At 37.0% G+C, this 24,851-nt stretch overlaps 1 protein-coding gene across 1 annotated transcript; it reads right to left on the bottom strand.

The window, feature by feature from the left end:
* Window positions 1-6,974: 6,974 nt before the first annotated feature.
* On the bottom strand, window positions 6,975-11,956 carry LOC127795713 (L-ascorbate oxidase homolog). The gene is made up of 8 exons (XM_052327570.1): window positions 11,650-11,956; window positions 11,417-11,526; window positions 8,922-9,192; window positions 8,714-8,816; window positions 8,271-8,616; window positions 7,793-8,158; window positions 7,621-7,699; window positions 6,975-7,343 (listed from the first exon to the last, which is right to left on the bottom strand). Exons 1-8 carry the CDS (start codon window positions 11,797-11,799, stop codon window positions 7,131-7,133), a joined length of 1,638 nt encoding a protein of 545 aa, XP_052183530.1. The 5' UTR covers window positions 11,800-11,956; the 3' UTR covers window positions 6,975-7,130.
* Window positions 11,957-24,851: the final 12,895 nt, after the last annotated feature.

The following is a 24,851-nucleotide window of genomic DNA, read 5'->3' as shown; positions in this document are numbered from 1 at the left end:
AAATTAAATTAGATTAATTAGATGAAATCAAAATACCCTAGTGCTCTTCAAATCTTGAAACTATCCATATTTACTTTATGTGTTATTATTTTCTTTTCTTAAATTAATTCCCCTTAATCAATTGTTTAAATAATATTTGTGTTAATATAATTTTGATAATTATCACCTGATCTTCGTGGGAACAATATTCTACTCACTACTTGTAACGCCCCACTTTTTCAAATACGCAAAAACTTGAAATATAAGAAGACACCACCTACGGGCGTTATGGAAACCCTTACCAACGGAAGCATTGGACTGAATCTGAAAGTTTAACCAAAGCTAGATAAAGGGGTTTCCACTAGATTTTTCTTTACAAGTATAAGAAATACATACGAACTTCAACAATCCTTAAAAAAACACACACATCACTGTGATACAACTGCAACACGTGCCCAAACAAACAACAAACCCTTACCATGGCAACTTCCCTAGACAACGTCCAAAGTGCATCAATCGAGATATGCACATAGTGGTTTCAACGTTCATCTTTAGAACACAATTATCATGACCATCATATCAGCACCACATACCCCGCATATCCACTAATCTACAGTATTACAATCACATACCTCATACATCATTTGTATTAACATTGTAGGATACCCACACACACCCTTTACAACTCGAGCATCCTAGCTGTTATTACAATATGTCACTATGGATTACAAGGGTACAAAATGAAATAAAACCCCAAAGCTAGCCAAGCACCACCTCTTTGCCCTTGCTTGAATTGGAACCTGAAACACCTGACACGTCTAATAAATCTGGGACATTGAATGTCCCAAGGGTATAAAACACCCAAGTTAGATAATAACATCTAAGTGAGTGAATCAGAAAAGGAAAAATATGTGCGTGCAATGCAATAATGATATTATGAAATCCACCCCTATGGTAGCAATGCCAGGGTGTTACAATCACCCCTGCGGCCATCATAGTCATCCCTGACTCACCATAAGAGCACGAGATTTTCCATGATGTCCAAACAACTAGCCATAGTCACCAACAGGAATATGATATATGATAAAGCAGAAGGAATATGCATAACCAACGAAAAATATGACATGTAAGCCACGAAGGCATGATATGCAAGTCAACACCCACACCCAATGAAGCCAAAATGATCGGGATATAGCAAAGGATGCATAAAACACTCACCTTGATCGTTTTCCCTTCGATAGCACTGTTCACAGCCCGGTTTCGAGCACTAGGGGCTATTTCTGCAAAAATCACGCATTTCAGTAAACCAAATCTCAAAATTTTTACATGGGGTTGTATATACTTAAAATAAGAGAAGAATTGTGAAAATCTCAAGTCAAACGGAGGCTGAACGGGCCCTCACGTGCCGTCAAAAGGTGGTTGACGCGCCCACACGAGCAGCCCCTTGCCAGCGCATGAGCTGCACACGCCTCCCTTAAAAATCGGCCAGCTCCACCTTCTTTTGGTATTTCGGCTATAACTTTCTCATTTTAACTCTGATTTGACCCCCATTTTTTCCTACATGCTCCTCCTTCATCCCTCTACCAGATTATGGAAAGAAATCAAACTTACCTTGCAGTTTCGTTGATGTTTGGCATGCTTTATGGTAGAAACACAAACTTTTCGATAAGCCTCGTTTCTTCTCTGATTTTCTCCCCCGATTTTGGCAGAACCTTCCCTCTCTTTTTTGTAGCATTTTTCCTCTCCAAAATCTCTTTCTTTTCCCCTCTTGAAGAATGTCCAAATGAAGGCTACAAAGGCCTTATATTTATAGAGTTTCCTGGTGAATCAAAATTTGCCACGTGTCGCAAAGGGATAAGGTTCATCATTTCTCCCATGTGCATCCAATCAAAACGCGCCATGTGTCTGAAGGATCATGAACGAGGAAACAAAGCATGCAACGGAAGCGTTTTAAAATCAAAACCGTTCCTCGTATTGATTAGAATCTAGGAGACTTACTTTTGCGGCGGATTACCGGACGGAATGGAGCGATGGGAGCTTCTTCGCGTTGTGGAGACAACGGCTGTCCTGCTAGCCTTCGGCTTCGTCGCATCAGAACTCAAACGCACCCTTTCGATCTTCCGGAGTATGACTCGAACTCGTGGCCTCTCTTCGGTGAAGAAGAATGAAAAACGACTTCGATGAAAAAAACAACCAAAGAGAGATATATATAGGGAGAACCCTAGGGTTAAAACCCTAGTGGGCCAAACCCTAATGGGCCAAGGTCTTTTAATTAATTTTCTAATTGGGTTAGCCCAATTAATTAATTAAAACCCTAATAAACTATTATTTTATTCTAGTCCAATTAATTATGGACCATTCTGAATAAAATAATTCTCTCTCAATGTAATTCATCCAACAAGCCAAATGTATTAAAAAATACATGAGTTACATCGAGCTACCCCGGGGACCAAAAGACAAATTATTCACGGCTACTAAAATGACCAAAATATCCCTGCTACCTAGTAGCTATATTTTGTCATTCTAAGTGTTCCAACTATCACCATATGGTAACACTGACCCCACGAATAATTTTGCATATGCCATGTCTTTGACCTACTAGTGTAATGACGAAAATACCCCTCTGCGTAACACCCATCATTTAGAAAGGAATAATGTACTAACACCTTTCTAAATGACTTCTACCATCCTTAGATCACTAGTCCAATAATCCGTGACTACTCGAATGTACTTGCTTATCACTGGGAGCTACCCAGAAGCACACACTCTTAAGTCACATTCCCAGGGCCCTAGATTATTCGATTATTCTTGGACAATCACAAGGGGGTGAATCACAGAAACTATCTTGTATTAGTCTGTCTTAGCTAATTAGAAACCATACTCCCAACTCAAAAGGATATTGATCTTTGATAGACCTCACCTACAATGAATCTAAGAATATAGCTCTAGGTTCACTAGACCACCAACTAATACTCAAGTATTAGAGTACTCGTCCACGTAGTAGCAGTGATAGACTAGCTCCATGATAATTAGTACTTTGTCATTAGCTTCTATCACAGGTCCACTCTACGCATTCCAAATGCGCTTGTACAATTAGAGTAAACGGACTGTTTACTGGCTAAGGCAAGCCATCCTCCATTAGGATCTATTGCACAATGATCTTATCATGATAGAATGCCCAGTTCTATCAAAAGATCAAGAGTAATATTTTCTTGCTTATTAAGTACCCATGATTCATGCCTAACTGTGAAGAACGACCCATCACATGAATCACTTACTTAATAGCATGGACACCTTTCCAACAATTAAATGCAAATAATATATGTGCCATAAACTGAATAAAAGAAACATCATTACCATAAATTAAACAAAATGTGTCTTTAGGGCATACATTTCCAACAGTGTCCCACTTGGAGGCTAAGCAACTTAGGAGCTAAGCAAAAGACTTTGGACTTGGACTTTACCCAAAACTACATTTAATTTGAGTTTGAAATCCAAGATATTTTGAAGGGATATTTTAAGGTTTCAACAAACGACGCTTTGGCCTGAACTTTTCACGTAACTGCTCTTAGACCCTTTGCAACTTGGTCCCCGGGCCATTTTTAATTGCACTTTTTGGTCCTTGAAAAATGGATAAATTACACTTAGTACCCCAAGATTTTAGGTAAATTACACTTTTACCTTACTTCAATATTTACGATTTTGCCACTGATTTAGAAACTGAACCTTTGTCTCAAGGCTTCTATAATCCTTTGAAATAACTTATTTCCTCGAGTATTAGAACCTAATAACCTCAAGTATCACCTTATATTTGAGTTTAAAAAAATTTGGGGTATTACATCATCCCCTCCTTAAAAGAATTTCGTCCTCAAAATTTCTCTTCATAGCTTACTCAGAATCTATTTCCTAAAGCAAATTCCTCAAAATCATGGTGTCTCCAGAGCACCTTCTCCAAGAGATATTATTTCACTCCTCAAAACTCACTTCGAGGCCAATGATTTATTTGACCTGGCGTGCCTCGATCAATATGGTTTGCCTTAACTCTTGGCCTAAAGCACATATTTTGACTTAGAAATCGAAATGTTTCGTCTGAAAATCGATATCAAGGTTTTCAACCCATTCCCAATTGTCAACACATGACCATACCTTCGAGTCTTCTAGAATAGCTTGCCAGATCCATTCATCAGATGAGAGTGAATCACCAGGCTAGTAACATAAATAGATATTCCATCAGAAATCACATCCCATGCCACAAGCTAAAAAGCCTCCACCAGTCCCCATCTCGGGTCAATAGAATAGGCTCATTCCCACATTAGCCGCCACGTTCACCCAAAATAGGCTATTAGAGCAGGCTTGTTAGCCACCACGTTTATTTTCCCGAGGTGGTGCTGGATCACAGAACCACAACCCTTCGAAACTCTATCCACCGCCGCTACCCCGCAATTAAATCCCTCTGAAAGAACAAGCACCTCAAGCAACATGAAGACCTCGAACTTTCATATAGCGCTGCCATAGCACACCCACTACTGCATTAACATCCGCACCAACAAGGGTAGAGTTCAGGATAATCCAATTAAAGCCAATTGCTCACAATTTTTGGGGTGTACAACAATCTACATACCAAATCGAAGGTCAGGTCAGTAACCAGAAAGAAAATCCCTTTCCCCTAAGGCCAAGTATGGGAACCATAATCCCATTGCTTGCTATTATGGGAAAACACATTTCCTAAGCAAGTTCACAATACACCACATGCCTATATCGGGGGAAAACATACCACTCACAGTTACAACCTACCCCGACCCATACATGCAATTACCATTCCATCACCCTCTTTCCAAACCTTCGAATTCCCAAGCCTACTTAGCACAGGATGCAGTAATCACACTCTTGGTACTGACATTTTCTCATACCCAAATCTCTCGAAGAGAACAAGTCAAATATCGATCCATAAATACAATTACAAACTCATATAAGTATTATTTGAACACCTCAATCATCAACTCACAGGGGTTAAAAAAAAAACATTTTTTGTAATAATTTGTTATCTTAACAACTCAAACTCTTGAATTTTTAATCGAAAAAAGTAAGCTTACATATATACCATTGCTTACCCTTATTTTTTTTTTATTTTCCAACTATCGAATATATAAGAAAGTTTTTCTTTATTGCTTGCATATACATTTTTTTGACCTAGCTAGAAAACAATTGGTTCTTGAGCTACATAGCCATAAGGAAAATAGATAGATGTATGAACAAATTTCATTTTGAAAACCAGAAAAGAATGACAAATGAGGAACTAAATAAGACTCAATAACTCAGGAAGCAAAGTTAATTCTCATAGGACTTATTGCCATTCAAGTCCAGTTCAGAACCTTGTTCCTTTATTGTATCTATTTTTTTGTTGGCTATCAAAGTTTAGGTGGCTATCAAAGTTTTTGTTGGCTGTTGGTTTGTTTTGTGCTTTTTGTATTCTTGTTGGTCTCGAAAACCTTGTTCCTTTATTGTATTTGTGCTAGTTTGGATTTTAGGTTCTTTTTTGTCCAGCTTTCATTAATGTTGGGTGGACGAAATGTCTCGACATATTTCTCTATTGTCAAAGTAGTCGCCTAAATAATTGTTCAATATATTTCGAGTCCAAAACCTTTTATAGGATTAAAATTTTGGCTATCGTTTCTTATACTTGTATAGAACATAGTTTTTCTTTAGGTTCATATAGAACATAACTTTTCTTTACGCTTATATAGATTATTATAGCTTTATTTTCCCTTTTTTTTTGTTTGGAAGAAGTGAAATGATCTTAAGCCAAAAAATTGATAAAACCATATTTGATGTTAGACGCTTGAAAGTGTTTTTAATGATGTCATTCTCGGTAATAAATTTTAGTATATTTAATTTATGTGTTAAAAATAAGAGATGGGAAAAAGACCAGTAAAGATAAAAATGAGATGATAATTGCAATGTCATTAAGGAAACATACCATAAAAAAACCGTACAAAATTCAACCTTACCACATTTTTGAGACTTCAACCCTTCCTATTTGGGCTCATTTATATAATATTTGAAGTCTTCCCCTACTGGTGACCTATACCTTAGATTAAAAACAATAGGATCCTGACCAATCCAATGTCGACCTCTAATAAAAAATTGCACACACGAGCGGAGCCAGCAAAAATTTTCAATGAGGGCAAGGCGAGCGACCAAGGGGAGAGCCAACGGGGGCAAGCCACGAGCGATGATCGAGGGCAAGAGTGAATGATGGAGCTAGAGAGAAGCAGCAAGCAAAAGCGACTGAGCGAGGCGAGTGACCGATGAAGGGGAGCGAGGTGAGCAACCTCAGCAACGGTCCGACGGAGGCACGTAGCGAGTGAGAGTGAGAGACGGGCAACCGGCAATGAGCAAGAGAGGGAGAAGGGCAGGGGGTGGACAAGTGGACGCTTCAGCGAGAGAGGAAGGGTTTCCAAATTTATTATGGGCCCTGAGTGTAGGCCAAAATTAATGGCGAGCCAAGACCCTTATTGGGCCTACATTCCTAGCAAGTTGTGCTTTCATTAGGCGCGCGACACGAAGGCCTCGAGAGATACCCTAGCTTTACCAATACTCTTGTTGATGTCACAAAAGCAAATAATCATCTTTTCTTTTCAAGCTAGGTTTTCAATGCTTAAGTTTGAACACAAGCAACTATTGTTCCTTGTGGCAGCAACTGTCGTTTAATGTGTTGCTATCAACAGGCTTTTGTTTGCTTTATGATATGGTGAGGGCAGTCATAACACAAAGAACACAAGCAATTTCAGCATAAGAAGCTCAAAAGAGTCAATTTTGTAACTAGATACTTTTATTTTGTTATTTATGCAACTTAAGCCTGCCATAGCAACACGTATATACCCTTAATTTTTTTTTTCAATATATAAACATGTTTTTTCATCTCTTAGCACATATATTTTTTAGTAGAAAATAATTGGTTTCATACTAAATTACGAAAAGAAACAAAAAAAAAGTAGGACCAAATTTCATCTTGCAAATTAGAAAGGAATGACAAATGAAGAATTCAACAAGACTCAATGGCTCGAGTTGAGCCTCGAAAAACTTTCCCGTGGAGAACCTTTAAGCCTATGGCCACCCTATCGTGACCCGAATTAGGTGGTGTTGCTGCCTCACAAAGGCCGGGTATGACGGCCTCTAGCACGGCCACAGAGAAGAGCATTCTTGGGAATAGGGTATTCGTCTCTCCATGAGAGCGAAGCCGTGTAAACCCGTAGATAGAACTGCTGGCCCAAGTACTGCCTTGCCCAGTTCTCGGACCTGATGTTCCACATTCCCACATTGTCCAGCGCCATGTAGATTGCAGTCCATGACCTGGGATACACCTGCACCAACCCAAATCAATCGGTACAACAAAACAGACTTAGAACTTAATTATCTAATCATCTGTACACTTAAGCTATTTTTCACTAGAATGGAGAATTAGTGATGAAAGTTTTTCTGTGACCAAATACATTTAAGTGTCAATTGTCTAGGTTACAGTGATGATCATGTGTTAATAGAAGAATCTGGTCATCCATATATGCACTTTCGATGAGGGCCTATTCGTTGTAGCATACTCCCACAGAATTATGAAGACAGGAAATTTGATTTAATCCATACCTGAGTAGTGCAACGCGCAACTGTGTCTCTCAAATTGTATCGAGATCTACTTGCTGGAGTCCATTGCCCACCATCCATCCTGCCGAATCCCAAAGTCCTCGTAGTTTCAAGATTCAGGGAAAGCCAAACAACTTGGGTTTCAACAAGTAGCGACTAACAAAGAGAGAATTACCCAACAACGAAGAATGAGTATCCATCAATGTGCCAGGACTGCACGGTATCCTCCCAGTTCTGGAACACAATCTCAATGAAAGTCCGGTAGTCAGCGGCCATGACAGACGTGGCGAGGTACGCGTTTCCCCAGGTGGGGTGGTCAGGGATGCTTCCGAGATTGAAGACTCCCCCAATGTTAAAGTAGTCAGCGAGTTTCAATGGAGTGTCAGCAGGGGTGAAGGAGACACTGTTGACAGCATACCTCTGCTTGCCATTGATATACGGTGCAGAATTCGCGAGAATGATGGTTCGGGAAGGTTTGATCAGTCCATAGTGGTAGGAGCCTTGGGGATTCGGCCGTGGTCCGCTTGCAGTCAGATTCCATCTAGTTCCATGTAACAAAGGAGATCGGGAAAGATCTTGTTAGATGATTAGGAAAAAACATAAAGTTTGCTGAATTGAATGATCGTGGACTCTGGCTGAATCGAATCGCGCACCTTATGGATCTGGCCTGCATGACGGACGATGCTATATCAATGGTAGGCCCGCTAGGAGGAGGACCAGACACCCGGGTAAACGAGTTACTGTAGTGGAGAATGGCTGTTGTTGTGAGAACTCGGGAGGTGAAGCGCGAAGAGACGGCAATGTAGTAGTCTTTTGGAGGCTGATCGGCAGTCACCAAAACCGAGTAGGATTGCCCCAGATGGATGTCGAGCGAATAGTAGAAGTTCTGAAGCGTATGCGATCCTTCTACCTCCACCAGCTTCATCTTGTGGCCCTGTATTCTGAAGTTAATCGACGTTGCAAGGCCTACATTCGATATCCTGAACCTGTACGTCTTACCTGACGAACAAGATAAAGAAACAGAGGTATCAGAATTCAAATATAAAAAAAAAAAAAAATGAATGTTACAAAACCACGTGATCGACAAATCAAACACCTTGATCAACATTGAATGTATAGCCATTCCAGCCACGGCCATTGATGAGAAGACCATCAGGGAAGGGAAGATTGTGGCCGGCATCCAAGATAAGTTGCAATTGCTGCACAGCCAACAAGGAAAAACCCATAAAATTAAGTAATATTGGCAGTTCACAGAATTCATCATTTTACCAAGTCCTAGCAATAAAACCAGACGGGAAACTAACTCTGTGACTTCTCCTGAACCAGTCTCCGGCGAGAATGGCATAGTCACCGGAAGGAGGAGGGAAAGGGACGGGAATCCGGGGGCGGCTAGAGATCTTGATGCTGCCAAAACCACCGGCAGCCTTTTGCATTCCCAGAGATGGGAAGTAGAAGAAGGTGCCGATTTGGTCCTTTGCTTGGAGCATGTAAGTGAAATTCTTGCCCGGTGGGATAGGACAGGTTGTGCCATACACTCCATCTTGCCAAGAGTTCCTCCTCTGCTGCAACCCATTCCTATACAACAGTCATGGGAGATGGGAGCCATTTCATTACAAGGTTTGTTGGCAGCTTAATTTGATCATGGTATCTTATTGATAACTCCGGTACCCCTGGTTAGGTCCGACTCATGCACAATAGACAATTGTTACAGAAAATTTGATGTAATTTGGCCTCAACGTAATACTTCCATAATTCCATAATAAGGGAAAATTCACTTAAAAAATGTTATTTGTACAAACAACTGAATTATCGAGAAAATAACCGAAGGAGTCAAATGACAAAAATACCCTCATCCAATTTGTCGTCGTTGTCTCTGGACCAAGCCTCGAGCTTCTTCCGTCCACGACATCTTGATAATCGATAATGAAGTCCGATTCGGTCATTGAGTCTATCATCTCGTCGATACATGTAACACGGGTCCATTCACTTATGTAGCTTTATAACAAGAAACTAAAATCTCTCTCAATCCAGATTACTCGAGATAACTAGTTAGACACGCTTTGAAGACTTTATATTTCATTATCGACACTTTAAACTAATTAATTTAACTATGTCAATTCTTCGTAATGTGATAAATTAATAATTTAAATAAATTAAGCCCCCCATACATATCTTCATTCTTTATTTATAATGAAACTGAGCTTTATATGAGTGACACATTCTCCGTTACAAATATAAGCTTGAGGAGTAATCTTTTACGAGTGTCCACCAAATGCAGAGAATAAAAGAATTTATTTCTGAGGAAAAAATTAAATTTGAGGCAAGCTGGTGCATTGCATGTTTTTATATTTCTAAATTCTGACCTCCCCATCAGAGGGCAGACGGCCAGCTCATGATTCTGTCTCGGTGTCAGAGATCTAAAGATCATTTATTACTAGATCTGTAGTGTAGCCACGTGAACCTTAATTAGTTGTACTGGCAATATGCATTGGTCCACTGTGTAAAATGGCAATTGGATACCTATATTTAGTAGTGTGGCATTTTGTATGATATTTTTATATTAATGTATTTTATATATATTGAGTATATATTAATATAAAAATATCATATTAAGTGTCACTCATAAGTGCCCACAAAGTATTTCTGTATATAATAGCCCACAAATTTTTATTCAAAAAATTGATATGACAATATAAAAGAGTAATATTTTAAGGCAATAAACCAAGACACTATAGTGCATTGAAATTAAACTCTTATTCATTTATTAAGAAAGATTTAAAAAATTTATTACAATAATTTTTTATTTATAATACTTGATAATTTTATATGTATGAAAAATAACATTCTTTGAAATTTCAGAAAAAGTTCAAAAAGGGTCTGTACCCACTACCCACTCCCCCTCTATAGGACAGACCATGATTCCAGTTGCCAGTACTTAGTAGTCTGTGCCCCTCAGACAAAATTTATCCAAAAAGCAAAAATATCCCTCGAGGGCAGAATGGTCATGCAAGTAGGAAAAAACCAAAAAAAAAAAAAAAGGAAAAAGCATCATCTCTGGAAATTTTATACCAGGAGTACGCATTATCTGTCTGGCAATGACAGTGATATCCGCGCAGTCAAATGACCAAAGTAGCCTCAGACTTAAAAGTGCCTTTAAGCTACCACATTTCCTCCAAACATATATGCAATATATTTTCGGGAAATAAAAAGAAAAAATAAAAAAATTACATATATTAAAAGAAATAATTATTTTTATATTACGTACAATATCAATACAAATATTGTTGAACTTGAGTGTCCCTTATTTCCATTGAACTTGAGGGTAAGAAATGGATTATAAGTTATTGAAGTTCAAAGTTAATTAATTAGTTCTGGGGGCACCATTAATCTCCAACATAAAGAACAGATTCCTCAAGCTTCCATCAGTAACCTCCACTCCATGCATATCCATGAAAAGAGTTTTAACGGAGATTGATAATTGAAACCAAAAGACAAGAACACTGATAGTCAATCCAAACTTGTAGGTCGAGATGGTGAGTCAAGTGACTCTGTTCTTGCTGGGTAAAATGTACCCTTTCACAGCAAGTACAGAGTGAGTATTTCACCAACTCGACCCACCATTTTGATCTACAATTTTGAACTAAAAATCATTATTCTAAAAGAAATGAAGGACACCTAGGATGGTTGTAAATTTTTCAAGACTAGTTCACGTATAAATTTTGCCTGTGATTTCGTAGAAGGCTGATAATGGAAAGAAGAGAAAAGCGGAAAAGATGAGAAGAGTTGATGTGAAGCCTACCAGGAGATGAGAAGGGGCTCTCTCAAGTAATTGTAAACACTGATAATGAGGTTGTTGTTGGTGACACAGTCGATCTGCGGCCCTGGAAATTGCCCATTTATCAATATTCCCTGCACCCATGACCCTCATTCTCTTCACTCATATATTATAATAGAGATTCAAAACCCCAGCAAGAAGACGACCATTTCAACATACAGAAATATATGCAGATACACACACACACACATACGAACCGTTTGCTTGACGCCCAGAGGGTAGATGTCGCCATAGGTGACCTTCCAAGTGTAGAATAGATAAGGGTCTTCGCCGTTTCCGCCATTGACGAGAAAGAGCAAAGAGATGAAGAAGAAAGAAAGGGTAGATTTGAGCTCCCTCACTGTCATCTCTCTCTTTTATCTTCTCCCCCTGCAGAACCCACCAAGATTTCTGAGCTGCGTTTCAGGAGTGATCTCCCGCGCGCGTCGGCATTCTTATGTTGCCCGACGCAGGCCCCCTCCCCACCATTTTCACCCACTCCTCGCTCCCCAATTAAATGACGTAAAGCAGTAATTTGATCTATTCCATTACACTTTCATTTAATTGATATAATTAAAAAAAGATATAAAATATGTATAAATTTTAAAAAAAATAAATAAATTATTAATTATAGTTATAATTATAATTATTAAAATAATTGTAACTTTAACTGAACAAATTAAAATTAATAATTTATAATAATATTTAAAAAAAATCAAATTAAATATATGTATGTATGTGGGAATATTTTTTTTCTTTTGAAGGGGGAGGGGGTGAAATTGGGTGATGATGGAAAATGGGGCCCGCGTCACCCACCAAAAGGGAGTGGCCGAGTGGGAGTGGATGAAAATGAGGAAGGGGATGTATGTGGGTGGGGTGAAATTGAGGGCTGGTGGGGAGGGGGGCTCGCGTCACCCACGCACCCCTAGCGGGGGTGGGACTGGGTGGAAATGTGGGAATGGGGTGTATGTGAGGGGGTGAAATTGGGCGATAGTGGGGAAAGGGGCCCGCATCACCTACGTATCCCCCCTGATTTTTACCCACTCCCCTCTCCCTCCCCCCCATCACCACACACATACATGCATATATATAATTTTATATTTTTTAAATATTATTATAAATGATTATTTAAATAAATTATTAATTTTGATTTGTTCATATTTACTTTAATAATTGTAATTATAATCATAATTAATAATTTTTTTTAATCATAACAAAATTTATATATATTTTATGTCTTTTTTATCTGTGTCTATCAAATAAGTGAATAATCGAATCGATTAAATTACTTAGAGGGACCTGACATGATTTAATTTTGGGGTGCCAAAATAAGGGATCTAATTAAAGGGGGTTTTAAGTCTATTATTACTTGGACTATATCAATATCGGGTAACATAAACGGTTCGATATTTTTAATTTTTCAATCTGTTTTATTTGAGCTTTTATTCGATCGAGTTGGTTCAATTTTTAAAAAAAAAATTGATCTGTTCAATTTGAGTAATTTGATCGATTCGGTTATATTCATATCTAATTATATCAAACCATTTATGTTGTCTAATATTGACGTAGTTTAATCAATAACTGACTTAAAATCTCCTTCCAATTAGACTTCCTATGTCGCCTCCCTCCCTAATTAAATCACATTAAGCTCTCCCGAGTAATTTGATCGATTCAGTTATACTTTTATCTAACAAATACAGTTAAAAAAGATATAAAATATATATAAATTCTGTTATGATTAAAAAAATAAATAAATTATTAATTATGGTTATAATTGTAATTATTAAAGTAATTGTAACTTTAATTGAATAAATTAAAATTAATAATTTATTTAAATAATAATTTATAATAATATTTAAAAAATATAAAATTAAATGAATACATATATGTGGGGATAATTTGGGGTGTGTGTGTGTGTTGGGGGGGGGGGGGGCGGCGGCTTGAAATTGGGTGATAGTGTGAAGGGAGGTCCGCTCAGGAGTCAGGGGAATACAAGAATGCTCGACACCGGCAAGAGATCAATCCTCTCTGGCGTTTATAAATGACGCAGTGCAGATTGCAGACTAAAAATTTTGGAATTATAATTTATTTGTTTAATCTATTTTTGTTAATTTAACATTGCATTAAGTAAGGCTATGTTGCACGGAAACGGAAACGGGAAACGGGGAAACGCGGAAACGGAAACGCGGAAACGGTATTTTTCAAAAAAGTTAGGAAACGAAAACGCGGGGTAAACTGTAATTTTAAAAAATATAGGGGTGTATGTGAAATTAATATATCATTTATATACTATAAATAATATTAAATTATAATTTTACAAACTAGATATAATATTACAGTATTACCCTATACCACAAGCTCTCAGAGATGAGAGACCCATGCCCTTGCTGTCAATGGCCGATTGCGCCGCTTTCTTCGCCTGCCACCGTCGCCGACTCGCCGCCTCTCTTGCCGTCGACGCGTTTGTTGCCTTCGCCGTCGATCTCGCCTCTCTCACAGTCGATCTCTGCCATCGTTGCTGTCTCTCTCGGTCGCCATCGATGAGTCTCTTGCCCTCAGCTTCGCCTTCGTCTCGCCTCTCTCGCAGTCGAAGTCTGCCACTGTCGTTCGTCTTTCTCGCCATCGACGAGTCTCTTGCCCTCACCATCGCGTTTGATCTCGCCTCTCTCACAATCGAAGCGTTTCTGCCACCGTCGCTCGCTTCTCACCCTCGTTGCCGCCCACCGCCGTACACCATTTCTCGCCTCGACCGTCGCTACATACTCCATATCTCGCCTCGCCGCCGCCTCGCCTCTCGGTGACGATCGTCCTCCTCGCTGCAGGTGAGTGACTGGTCGCTGGAAACGCGTTTCAAGTGTGAAACGCGTTTCCCAGATTTTCTGTAAATTGCGAAACGGCCCCCAAAACGTTTCGCAATTTACAGAAACATTTCGAAGGCCGTTTCAGGCCGTCTTCACGTTTCCGAAACGGGAAACGATTTGGAAACGCCGAAACGGCGCTTTCGAACCGTTTCCGTGCTTCATAGAAGTAAGGAACAGTCAAACGAAATGGGCATAGAGATCTGGAAGTTTGTGCATTTCTGTACGGGCAGAGAGAGGTTGCGCCTTGTGGGCTGTCGGTCGGACAGGTCAAAGGACGAGGGAAAAAGTGGCGGGCTAATAATGTAATATTATGAAAGTACTATATTACCCCTATCACGTGCTGCTCGAATGATAAACGGCTCTGTATTAGCCACGAGTCACGAAGCCACTTATAAATGCGAATATTCTCTGGCGTTTTAGTAATTCTGATTTTCACAGGCATGGGCTGAAGTTTCACGGGCGGTGGTATAAATGGCTGCTAATTACTGTCGCTTTCTCATTCCATGCTACGAGAACATGCTAAGGTGACCATTTTCTTGTCTTCTCTTGCTTCTATCTATCTTATATCCAGAGGCAGTGGGATTCTGCAAACACTACAAAATATTACTAATATGTAATAAATATAATTTGCAGTAAAAAAAATAAAATATTGCAACTGTTAAATTTTTTGGGCTTTTTTTATTTCTTTTTTTTTAGTGATCCAATCCTATAATAAGTGTAACTATTAAATGTAGCAATATTTGAATTTTGATTTTATGAGAAAAGCTAAGGAAGGAAGAAGCAACAACATAATAAAAGAAAGTATTGTTCTCGATATTGTTAGACTTTGTGATTACTGTATAATAAGATTTTTAATGGGCAAAGTGATGAGAAAATTGGTTAGAATTTGAATTTAATTTAAATCTCTTTACGTTTTGATTTTTAAAAGAATATATCTGTGTGAAAAAAATACAACTAACTCTAATTTAGTTTTTCAATCTCTCATACACCATTTTCGACATCACCATTTCTGGTATTGAAGGAATGAGGGACGAATAGAAAAAAGAAAACTAGTTTAAAACATATGCAAGTTATAGAGGACCCTATATCCAACCAAGGGCATTAAACGTGTTGCCCCCTGTCCCTCTCAAGGTCCAATTTTACTCTTTAAGTGGATTGTACTCATATTTCAGGTCCAGTTGGGCAATGCGGGCAAATTCAAATCCAATCCATTAGCTTAAATTATATGAAATTCTCTTATATTTAAGGTCTGTGTGACTTATTTTTGTACTTTTAATTGCATCAAAGAATCCTTTTAGGTTTTTTAAATATTACAATCAGCCACAATAGATTATTATTATTATACAAAAATTTTATACATTAATCTATATAAAAAATATAAAATTTTATATTAGTAAACTAGTAGATTATATAAAATTATATATAATAATAACAGATGGTGGATGATTGTAACATTTAGAAAGTGTTATGCATAAAAAAATATAAAAAATAAAGAATGGTGTAAGCGTCACATGGCAGCCTGAAAGAGCGCCACGTGACAGCCCGAAGAAACGCCACGTGGCGAGTTCCCTTGGGTGACCAAAGGAGGCGACCTAGGGGGACGCCACCCCCGAGTGAGGGTCACTCGAGGGTGGCAGCAGGGTGCGCCCCCAAGTGACACTTGGCAGATGTGCCGAGCGCGGCCCTCTGCGTGCTTTGCCAAGTAGCACGCGGCTGCCTGGCGGGGGCCGCGCCCCTGCCCACTAAGGGGTAGCTCCCCCTTGCCCCCGAGTGACCCCTCTTGGGAGAGGCGTGCCTTAGCGCGCTACTCAACTGCCAGCGCGTACCCACGCGCGCGCGATCACTAGTGCACACGGCCACCTGAGCACACCCCCTCGCGCGCGGCCGCCCGTGCGCACCCTCGCGCGCAACCAATTCGCACTCGGCCCCGTGCACCCACGCGCACGACCCCTCGTGCTCTCTTTCCCCGCGCTCACACATACCCCCGATTAAGGGTCACCCGGGGCACGACACTCACTTCTGCATGCCCTCATATTCTTGCGCCAACACCTCCAAGAGAATCAGCCTAAAACTACTCCCGTTAAACTCGGTCAAAGCCTCTTCGAGATTCTTGCCATGAAACTCGGGACACGCGACACATGGATGTCCCTCTTGTTGCTATAAATATGAGGTCTCTTTCCCTCATTTGGGATGCAATATCTTGCTCTCACATTTACACTCTTACTTTCAAGTACTCTACTTCTACAGTGATCTAATTTAAGTATCGGAGGGTTCACGTGGGGACCTTCGCCCGTGCCCCTAACCGATTCTTTTTTTCAACAGGTCACTCATCGTTCTCGACTTAACCAAGGGACTCACCCATCGTTGTTTCCACCCCTAGAAGACTCATCCATCGCTCAGATGCACCACAAGAGAGTCACCCATCGCTCGAATCATCTATAAGAAGGTCACCCATCACTCAAATTGTCCATAAGAAGGTCATCTATATGCAATTTCCCTTTTTTACAGATTTATTATTGTTACTGGATAACAACAAAAAGTATAAGGAACTCTTTTAATGCAATAAAAAACATAGAGAATAAGTTGCACGTTAGCCTAAATGTAAAGAATTTCATATAATTTACCCAATCCATTATACATGAATATGTTGGATCATGTGTTTATTAGACCTTCACTAAATTTCTATATGGATGGACTATAGTTTACTAGTCGAATATAGATTGCATCCTGAGAAATTTTTGTATACACTTATGCTAAGTATACTAAATCCATTAAAGACAACATAAATTTAAAGTTTCAAACGATTGAATCTCATGATTCAAGATAAGAGGAAAGTTTCTATCATCTCTAAAATACGTTTGTAAGTCTCTATGCATCTTCCAATAATTGTCTTAAAATAATTAAAAGGCAAGTAAACAATTGAAATCACATATAAGTCTCCTTTTAACTATGATTCTGTCAAATTCGCATGTTGACTACGTTCCACATGATTTTCAACCCGTAATTTTATCTCTTTTTATTTTTTTTATTAAATTTAAAAAAATAACTTAAAATTAAGAAACACGAGCGACGAGAGATCGCACAAAGATGATAATCTCGAGATTTATAAAGAGAAAAGTGACACGTTAGGCCTTATTTTAGGAGTTGTAGGGTGACTCAAAAAATCTTAAAAATTTAACAAATTGAATTAGGCGTGGGGTTAAATTGAAGTTGAATAGAGCTATATTAGACCAAGGTGATGATTAAAGATATGGCTATATGCATATATACTTTGTGGATGTTTATATATATATATATATATATATAGTAAGTAGAAAAAATAATAAAAATATATACATATATATATATTTAAATAAAGAAAAGAGAAAAGAGGAAGGGTCTAGCACAAGGCAAAGCGTGCTCGCCTTTAGCCAACAACTAGCATTCCTGGCCACACCAGGCACACGACTAGTGAAGGCTAGTGTGCCAGGCCGTGCTAGGCACACTGCTTGGCCGCGCCAAGCATGCACCTGGTTTGGCACCAAATGGGGACCATTTTGTTCCCTTTCTTGTCAATATGAGTACAAAAAGAAGGCGGGGGAAGTGAGGATTATAAATATGGACAAATATTCCCTCCCCTATTTTTGGTTGAAGTGTAGAGAGTAAGGTTAAAGAAGCTAGTTGAAGGATTTCAAAGTTTGGGCATTTGAGTTGGATCTTCTCTCACTAAGGTAATGAACCTTATTCTATCATTTTCTTAAGGGTTATTGCTATCCAGAAAAATATTCAAGAGGGAGTGAATTGAGTTTTTTAAAAATTTAAGATTTTAATTTTTATTAAAAATTCTTAAATTATGATGTTGATATTTAGTGATTGCAATTGAAATAAGAACAATAATAATAGTAAGCAATCACAAATAATACGAAATTTTTTATAGAAGTTTGGCTTTAAAAGACTAGTCCTCTTTCTCTCAAGACTATACTTGAGATTTCACAAGATGAAATATATTATTAGCTTTTAAGTGAAGGTAAAATCAATATACAATCCTTTATTTAAATAAGAATCACTATTACATTGCTAAAAAAATACAAACCTTTTATATAACATGTGAATAAAATAACAACTTATAAACAGAGACAAATTAAATAAGTCACCAATTTTGAGAATTCCACGACTTAACACACTTCTAACTCTTGAATATCTTACTCCTATTTGAATGCTCTTCTAATCAGTTTGTTGTCCTACCCTATATATATTTTTCTCTAGAAAACTAACTGTTGTAAAGAATGACTAAAAGCAATTTTGAAATTCAAAAATCTTCAGGCTTTTTCCAGACTACAACTTAATTCATTCCGACATCAGTAAGTATCTTTGATTACAAAATTATCAAAAATATATTTTGTACAAGAAAAAAATATGGATCAAAATAATTTCTTGAAATAAATCAAATAAAGCTAGAAAAATGTATAAGGAGACAACCTAAAATCAGTTAAATATAGGCTTTTTGAGACAAAAAATTCATGAGAGTGAGAGACAAGATGATAAGGAAAAATGCCAAAAAATGTAAAAGGGATAGATTTGAAGTCAAATCCCATTTTCTCTTCAAAAGAGATTTTACTTTTTGCATGAGGATTTGAAAAGGAAAGATAAACTTATCAAATAATGATTTTAAAGTGGAAGATGAGAAAAAAATCTATTTGATTTTATTTTTGAACATGCAATAAAAAAAATTTAGAAAACTAAGTCTATTTGAGATGTCTGTTGGACGTCAGTTGATGAAGTTCCTACTTCGGTCAACTTAAGTTGTTCAAAAATTTCCTATACAATTCGATTAAAGTTCGGTTGACCTAGCTAAGATCATAAGTTAAGATTCTAGCTAACTTCAATCGACTTAAGTTAATCTTTAAGTCAAATGAACTTACTAAAGATCAGATGCCAACTTAATGCCTTACATTAGTCGATTTAAGTTTAACCATCAATCTACTTAAGTTACTTAGCCATGAATTTCATTTCTTCTACACGTTAAGCTAATTAAATTTCTTTATTTTTATTTTTATCTCAATAAAACCATTTTTGTTATTATCAAAATTTTATTATCCTACCTTTGAGCTTAACAGTTACTCTCATGAATGGGGAAAAAGATAGTCTAAATATCTCATTTTTCAAGCGGATTGATTTTTAAGGGCAAAACCTCACTAATGTACAAGCATGGAGAGCTTTTAATTTCATAGTTTCAATAAGTCTTCCTTAACTCCTTTTTGTGTGCATAGAGCACGATGGCATAACATCCATGGTATGCAATTTTTGTATCTAATGCATTAAGTAACCATTGTCTATGAAACATTTTTGCCCTCGAGTTGTGTACTTTTAGACATATGAACCATAGACACAAAGAAATGAAATTAGTACCCAAAAGACTTTGGGCCCATTTAATTAGAATCATAATCTCCTACCAATTTTGTTTTCTTTACTACCCAAATCTTCTTTGTGATAGGCTTTAGTTCATTATTTAGGATCCAAACCTTCTTGACTTTGTATGGAATTCCCATCATAATAGGACATAATAAATTCCTATTTCCATAATTGTTACACTTACTATATTTTGACCCTATTTTATGTTTAGTCTTTGCCGTGACTAACTTCCTTAAGCTATTATTATTATTTTCATTATATCCTAAACATGTTTTATCATAAAAACCCTTTCGAGATTCTAGGATTTTATCTAAGATGTTGCTTCCTATAGTGAACTTTGATAAAAACAAACTTAAAATCTTTTAACTGATTTTCTAAAGATGTGACTTTATCCTTACGTTCTGCATTTTCTTTTTCTCGAGCCTTATATTTCTCTTTTGATTTTTCTAAATCAATAAATATTTTTTCACATAACATCCTAACTGTTGAACCATTTTTGTTTTCATCGATCATCACTAGAATCAAAAGAGTAGTGTTCCTTCCTGACCAAAGGAGGACGATCGGAGGAGGGGTGTGGACTCCGGCAACAGGTCCGTCCGGGGGGCGGCTGACACCTGCAAGCACTCCCACGATCGAGTGAGTAAGAGAGTAAAAAGAGGTAGTGTATCATTAGGTCAGAGATCAGAACATGTATTGGCTCTGAATATAGTTGGTTGATATAGAAAGAGGAGATGTTCTCCTGCATGCATGAGTCGTGCGTTTGCAGGTGATGAGACTGGCTATCCAGGGCCGGAAGAGATTCCTAGGTGGTAGCATGGTAGCAACGAGACTCTCATTAATGTGGATAGGATCCTCCATTAATAAGGACATGATCTGGGGCTGTCGTGTGGATATCCAATAGGATTGCAATGATGTTGTGGCAGGTTGACGTTGGGCCAAGGCTGGATCCAGAAAGAAGACCGGATTGGGTCGAGATTGGGCCCGGACGGTCCAAGTAGTAAGAGTCATTTACCTCTGATTCTTCTGTTACCATGAGGCATAGGTTGGCTATCTCTTGAGTTTCATCCTTTGATGAGGAGGATGAGTCTTCATAACCCCAAATTGTTAGCACCTTCTTCATTTTCTTTTGGTCATTGAGTTTTTCTTCCTTCTTTACTTTTTGACATTCTAGTCAGATGTGTCCACTTTTCCTATATCCATAGCACTTGATTTCTAGCTTTGACTCTTTCTTGTTTGCTTTTTCAAACTTGTTCTTATGAAAGTATCTAAAAGATTTCTTTTTAAATCTTCTCAAAAGCTTTTTAGCAAGTAAAAGCAACATCTTCTAAATCACTATAGTCTGTTTCAAAATCATCATTTCTATATACTTTCAGGGCATTTCTTTTTATTATTATTATTATTATTATTATTATTTGAAATTTCCTCATGTTTTCTCCTACTAAGTTCATGTATCATTAGAGATCGAAAAAAGTTCATCTAAAGAAAGTTTTTCAAAGTCTTGAGCTTCTTGTATTATAGTAACCTTAGGATGCCATTCAGGGGTAAACATTGCAAGATTTTCTCAACAATATCTTCATTGGATATTGGTTTTCCTAGGTTCTTTAAATTTGAGATTATCTTATCTAGCCTAGTATACATATCCTTTATTGTTTCACCAAGTTGTATTAAAAATATTTCATAATCTGTTTTAACATAAGGATTTCGGACCTCTTTACCTTAGAGGTTCCTTCATGTGTTACCTCAAACTTGTCCCATATTTCTTTAGCTATTTTACATGCTAAGATCCAGTTGTATTCATCTGGTTTGAGAGCAGATTTGAGCATATTCTTGGCTACTGCATTCAAATTAATCATCCCCATATCTTGATCATTCCAAACTTCTTCAAGCTTTGGAATGATTGTGTTTCCAACCACTACTGTTGGCATGTGTAACCCACTAACAATGATCCTCCAAGCCTTCACATCTCTTGAAATGATGAAAGTTTGTATTCTATTTTTTCAATAGGCATAGTTGCTCCCATCAAAATATGGTTGCTTGTTGCAAGATTGACTTTCCTAGAATGAGCTACTTGATGAGTTGGCCATTTGATATTTTCTCTAGGTTGTTAAACCTGTAAATGAGACCTGCTCTGATATCAATTATAAAACAAAGTTAGCTTAAGAGGAGGGGTGAATTAAGCTTTCACCCTAAAAAAAAAATTCAAATAAACTAAAGTAAAAAATAAAGAGAAATTGAAAGAATGCACTACACTAGGATTTTAGAGTGATTCAGCTACATGCTTACTCCACTATCTTGGCTCGTCATCAAGGATTTAGTCAATTAAACTTATTTGTGTAGCTTTTACAATAAGCTTAGCTACAAACCTTTTACAATATATGGCTTTTAAATAGGATCAGCCACAACCAATTTCTTTTATAAGGATCAGGCTTAACCTTTTACGACCTCATAAGAAAATGTGAATAAAGTATACAAGAGAAGCCTTGAGATTTTAATCGAATACAAATACTTTTCTTGAATTTACAAAGAGATTAAGGATAGGAATGATAAGCACACTCTCTCTTCTCTTTTGATGACTGTGAAGCAATGAAGCATACTTGAAAGTTTTGAATTCTCAGGTTCTTTTTAGTGCATCAATTCTGTATTAGTCTCTACTTTGCTTCTTCAGACTCTAGCTCCTTATAATGTTCCTCTCTTTAAAGCTTCTGCTCAAATTTACTTGAATAAAGAATTACCTTCTTTGTAACTATATTTTTTTGTCTCTAAACATTTTCACAAAGTAGTTAGAATAACATTTTTAATGTATAAATTGTTTGAAAAACATCCATCAACATTTAATGATCTGATTATACTCTAAAAAGTAGAAATTGGCATATTAAATGCTCTGTAATGGCTATAAATTTAAAAATTGCCAATTTTTACTGGATTACAAATCACAATTTAATCAACTAATTTTTTTTATAGATACTTGAGTTCATTTAGTTTATATTCAACTATTTTTCTAATTTACTCGATTAAAATTTTTTACAGAAATTTATAAAGCTTACTCGATTGAAATGTTGAATTTAGTCGATTATATTTTTATCTTTTACTCGATTATAAATTTGAATACTTGATTACATCAAAGTTTCAAAGACTTGACAAATCACTGGAGAATAAGTACTCGATTACAACTTAAATTTACTCGAGTACATTTAGATGCTTACTCGATCGATTACAAATTTTAAGTACTCGATTAATTTTACTTTGCTAACTTGCAATAATCACTCATTTACAAATGCATATTTCATCAAGTATGGATTCATACTTACTCAAATACATTTTAACTTATAATTGATTATCTCTTAGGAGAATTGACTTGCTCAATTACAAATAGAATTACTCGATTGCATTATAAGCCTTCTTGACTTAAATTGATTTAGCTTACAAACTTACTTCAAATGAGATCCTTATTTGAGTAAAGTGATATTTTACTCGATTACAAGATGGAGTACATATATGTACTCGATTACTATTGATGTTATACTCGATTAAGAAGATGAGTTCATAGACTTAATAGCCTAGATCAACATTTTACTTAGTAAGAAAGATTTTGTACTCAATTAATAATTCAATATACTCAAATGATTTTATGTCTTACTTGATTATACTTCTATCATCTTCTATCTCTAATACACTGTTTTGTTCATCATCATCAAGACTATCTTCTTATTTTCTCATCACATCAAAACTTAACATATGACTTAATAGTTTTGAAAGATCAATCAACTGACTCAAAAAAGAAATCAACAATTCTAAAAAATCACTCCACAAATTTAGAGAATGAGTTAATAATTTTTCCACTAGATTCAATGTTTAAATGACTTTTCTTCTATTTTAGAGATGATTTCTTTTCCTTTTAAGAACTTTGACAATATTTCATAATTCCCACAATTTGATTGATTTAAAAGAAAACATCATAACCATTTTGACGAATTCAAAAGCTTAAATAACTCGATAGCCTAATATCAAAATAGTTTAAAACCTTGAAGTCCAGGACCTTTAAATTCAAACCATTTATTTCAATATCATCAACACTTATTAAAGTTTTATTTATCAAAACATCATCAAAATCAAGCCAACACTTTCTTAAGTAGATTGCCTCGCCATCACTTATCGCCCATTTGCCTCCTCATTGTCACCAAGTATGTAATACCCAAGAAATTAGGATTATTTAAAAATAAGCATTTTATTAAAAAAATAAAATTTCGGGGAAGATTGGTATCTAAATAGCTCGAAAAATTGATCGAATCGACTGTAGAGAGTGCCCTGGAGCTGAGATGCTAAAGGAAAATGATATGGAAGTGATGAGTATTTCGAGGTATGATTTATGGCATCGAAAGAAATTGAATCAGGAACGGTTTTCAATACAGCTAAAATACAGCCGCGATTTAGGTTGCAAAACTGAATTATCGTAGGAGACTTCCGGGAAGTCAATAGAACCTTGAGGGGGCTCATATTCGGTATGTAGGATAACCCTTTAGTGCTTTCAGGAAGAATCGAAAGGGTTTACGGCCAAAACGAAAATTTGGGCCTAAGTGCAGTTTTTCGAAATTGGTAGAGAGAGGTCGAAATGACATTTTTTGGAATCTTAGAGGACGAAATGAAGATTTAAAAGCTTGAGGGACTCCATAAAAATTATAAAAAGTTCTGGGGCTTCATGGAAAGACTACAAAGTAAAGAAGTAAAAATGAATGGGGCAAAAGTGCAATTTCCAAAACTTGAAAACTGCCATGGCATACCAAGCTTTTTGCCACCCTTCCCATCACTGAATTTGATGGCAAAAGACTAAAGGGAGTGGGCTGAGGGACCTTAGGGCAACAATTAGGCCGACAATCAGCCTTGGCATTGATTGAAATGGCCAAATTTCAGTCGAAAGTGGCCGAAAAATTGGCCACTTTAATCAAGCTTTTGAGAGGCTATTTTGGTGGATTTTGGATGGATATATGGAAAGGGGAGACATCAGAGGCCTTGGGCTACTCAATATTTGTCGTTTTGGGGTTCGAATTTGGCTATTATAAAGGATATAGTGGCCGAAGGTTTTGCAAGATTTGAACTTCAAATCGGCATTATTTTTGAACAAATTGAGGCACCAAATGACAGGGCTTTTGTTTCCCATAAGGTGAGGATCA

The sequence above is a fragment of the Diospyros lotus genome, chromosome 2 (assembly GCF_014633365.1).
Source record: "Diospyros lotus cultivar Yz01 chromosome 2, ASM1463336v1, whole genome shotgun sequence".
Lineage (NCBI taxonomy): Eukaryota > Viridiplantae > Streptophyta > Magnoliopsida > Ericales > Ebenaceae > Diospyros > Diospyros lotus.
This window is presented reverse-complemented; position numbering and strand designations above follow the sequence as displayed.

Bases quoted from the DNA above. Each gene is read 5' to 3' on its own strand.
- LOC127795713 (XM_052327570.1), bottom strand. From the start codon at position 11,799: ATGACAGTGAGGGAGCTCAAATCTACCCTTTCTTTCTTCTTCATCTCT. The intron at 11,527-11,649 runs GTTCGTATGTGT...TCATGGGTGCAG, and splicing joins CTCTGGGCGTCAAGCAAACG to GGAATATTGATAAATGGGCA. The intron at 8,159-8,270 runs GTGCGCGATTCG...ACATGGAACTAG, and splicing joins ATGCAGGCCAGATCCATAAG to ATGGAATCTGACTGCAAGCG.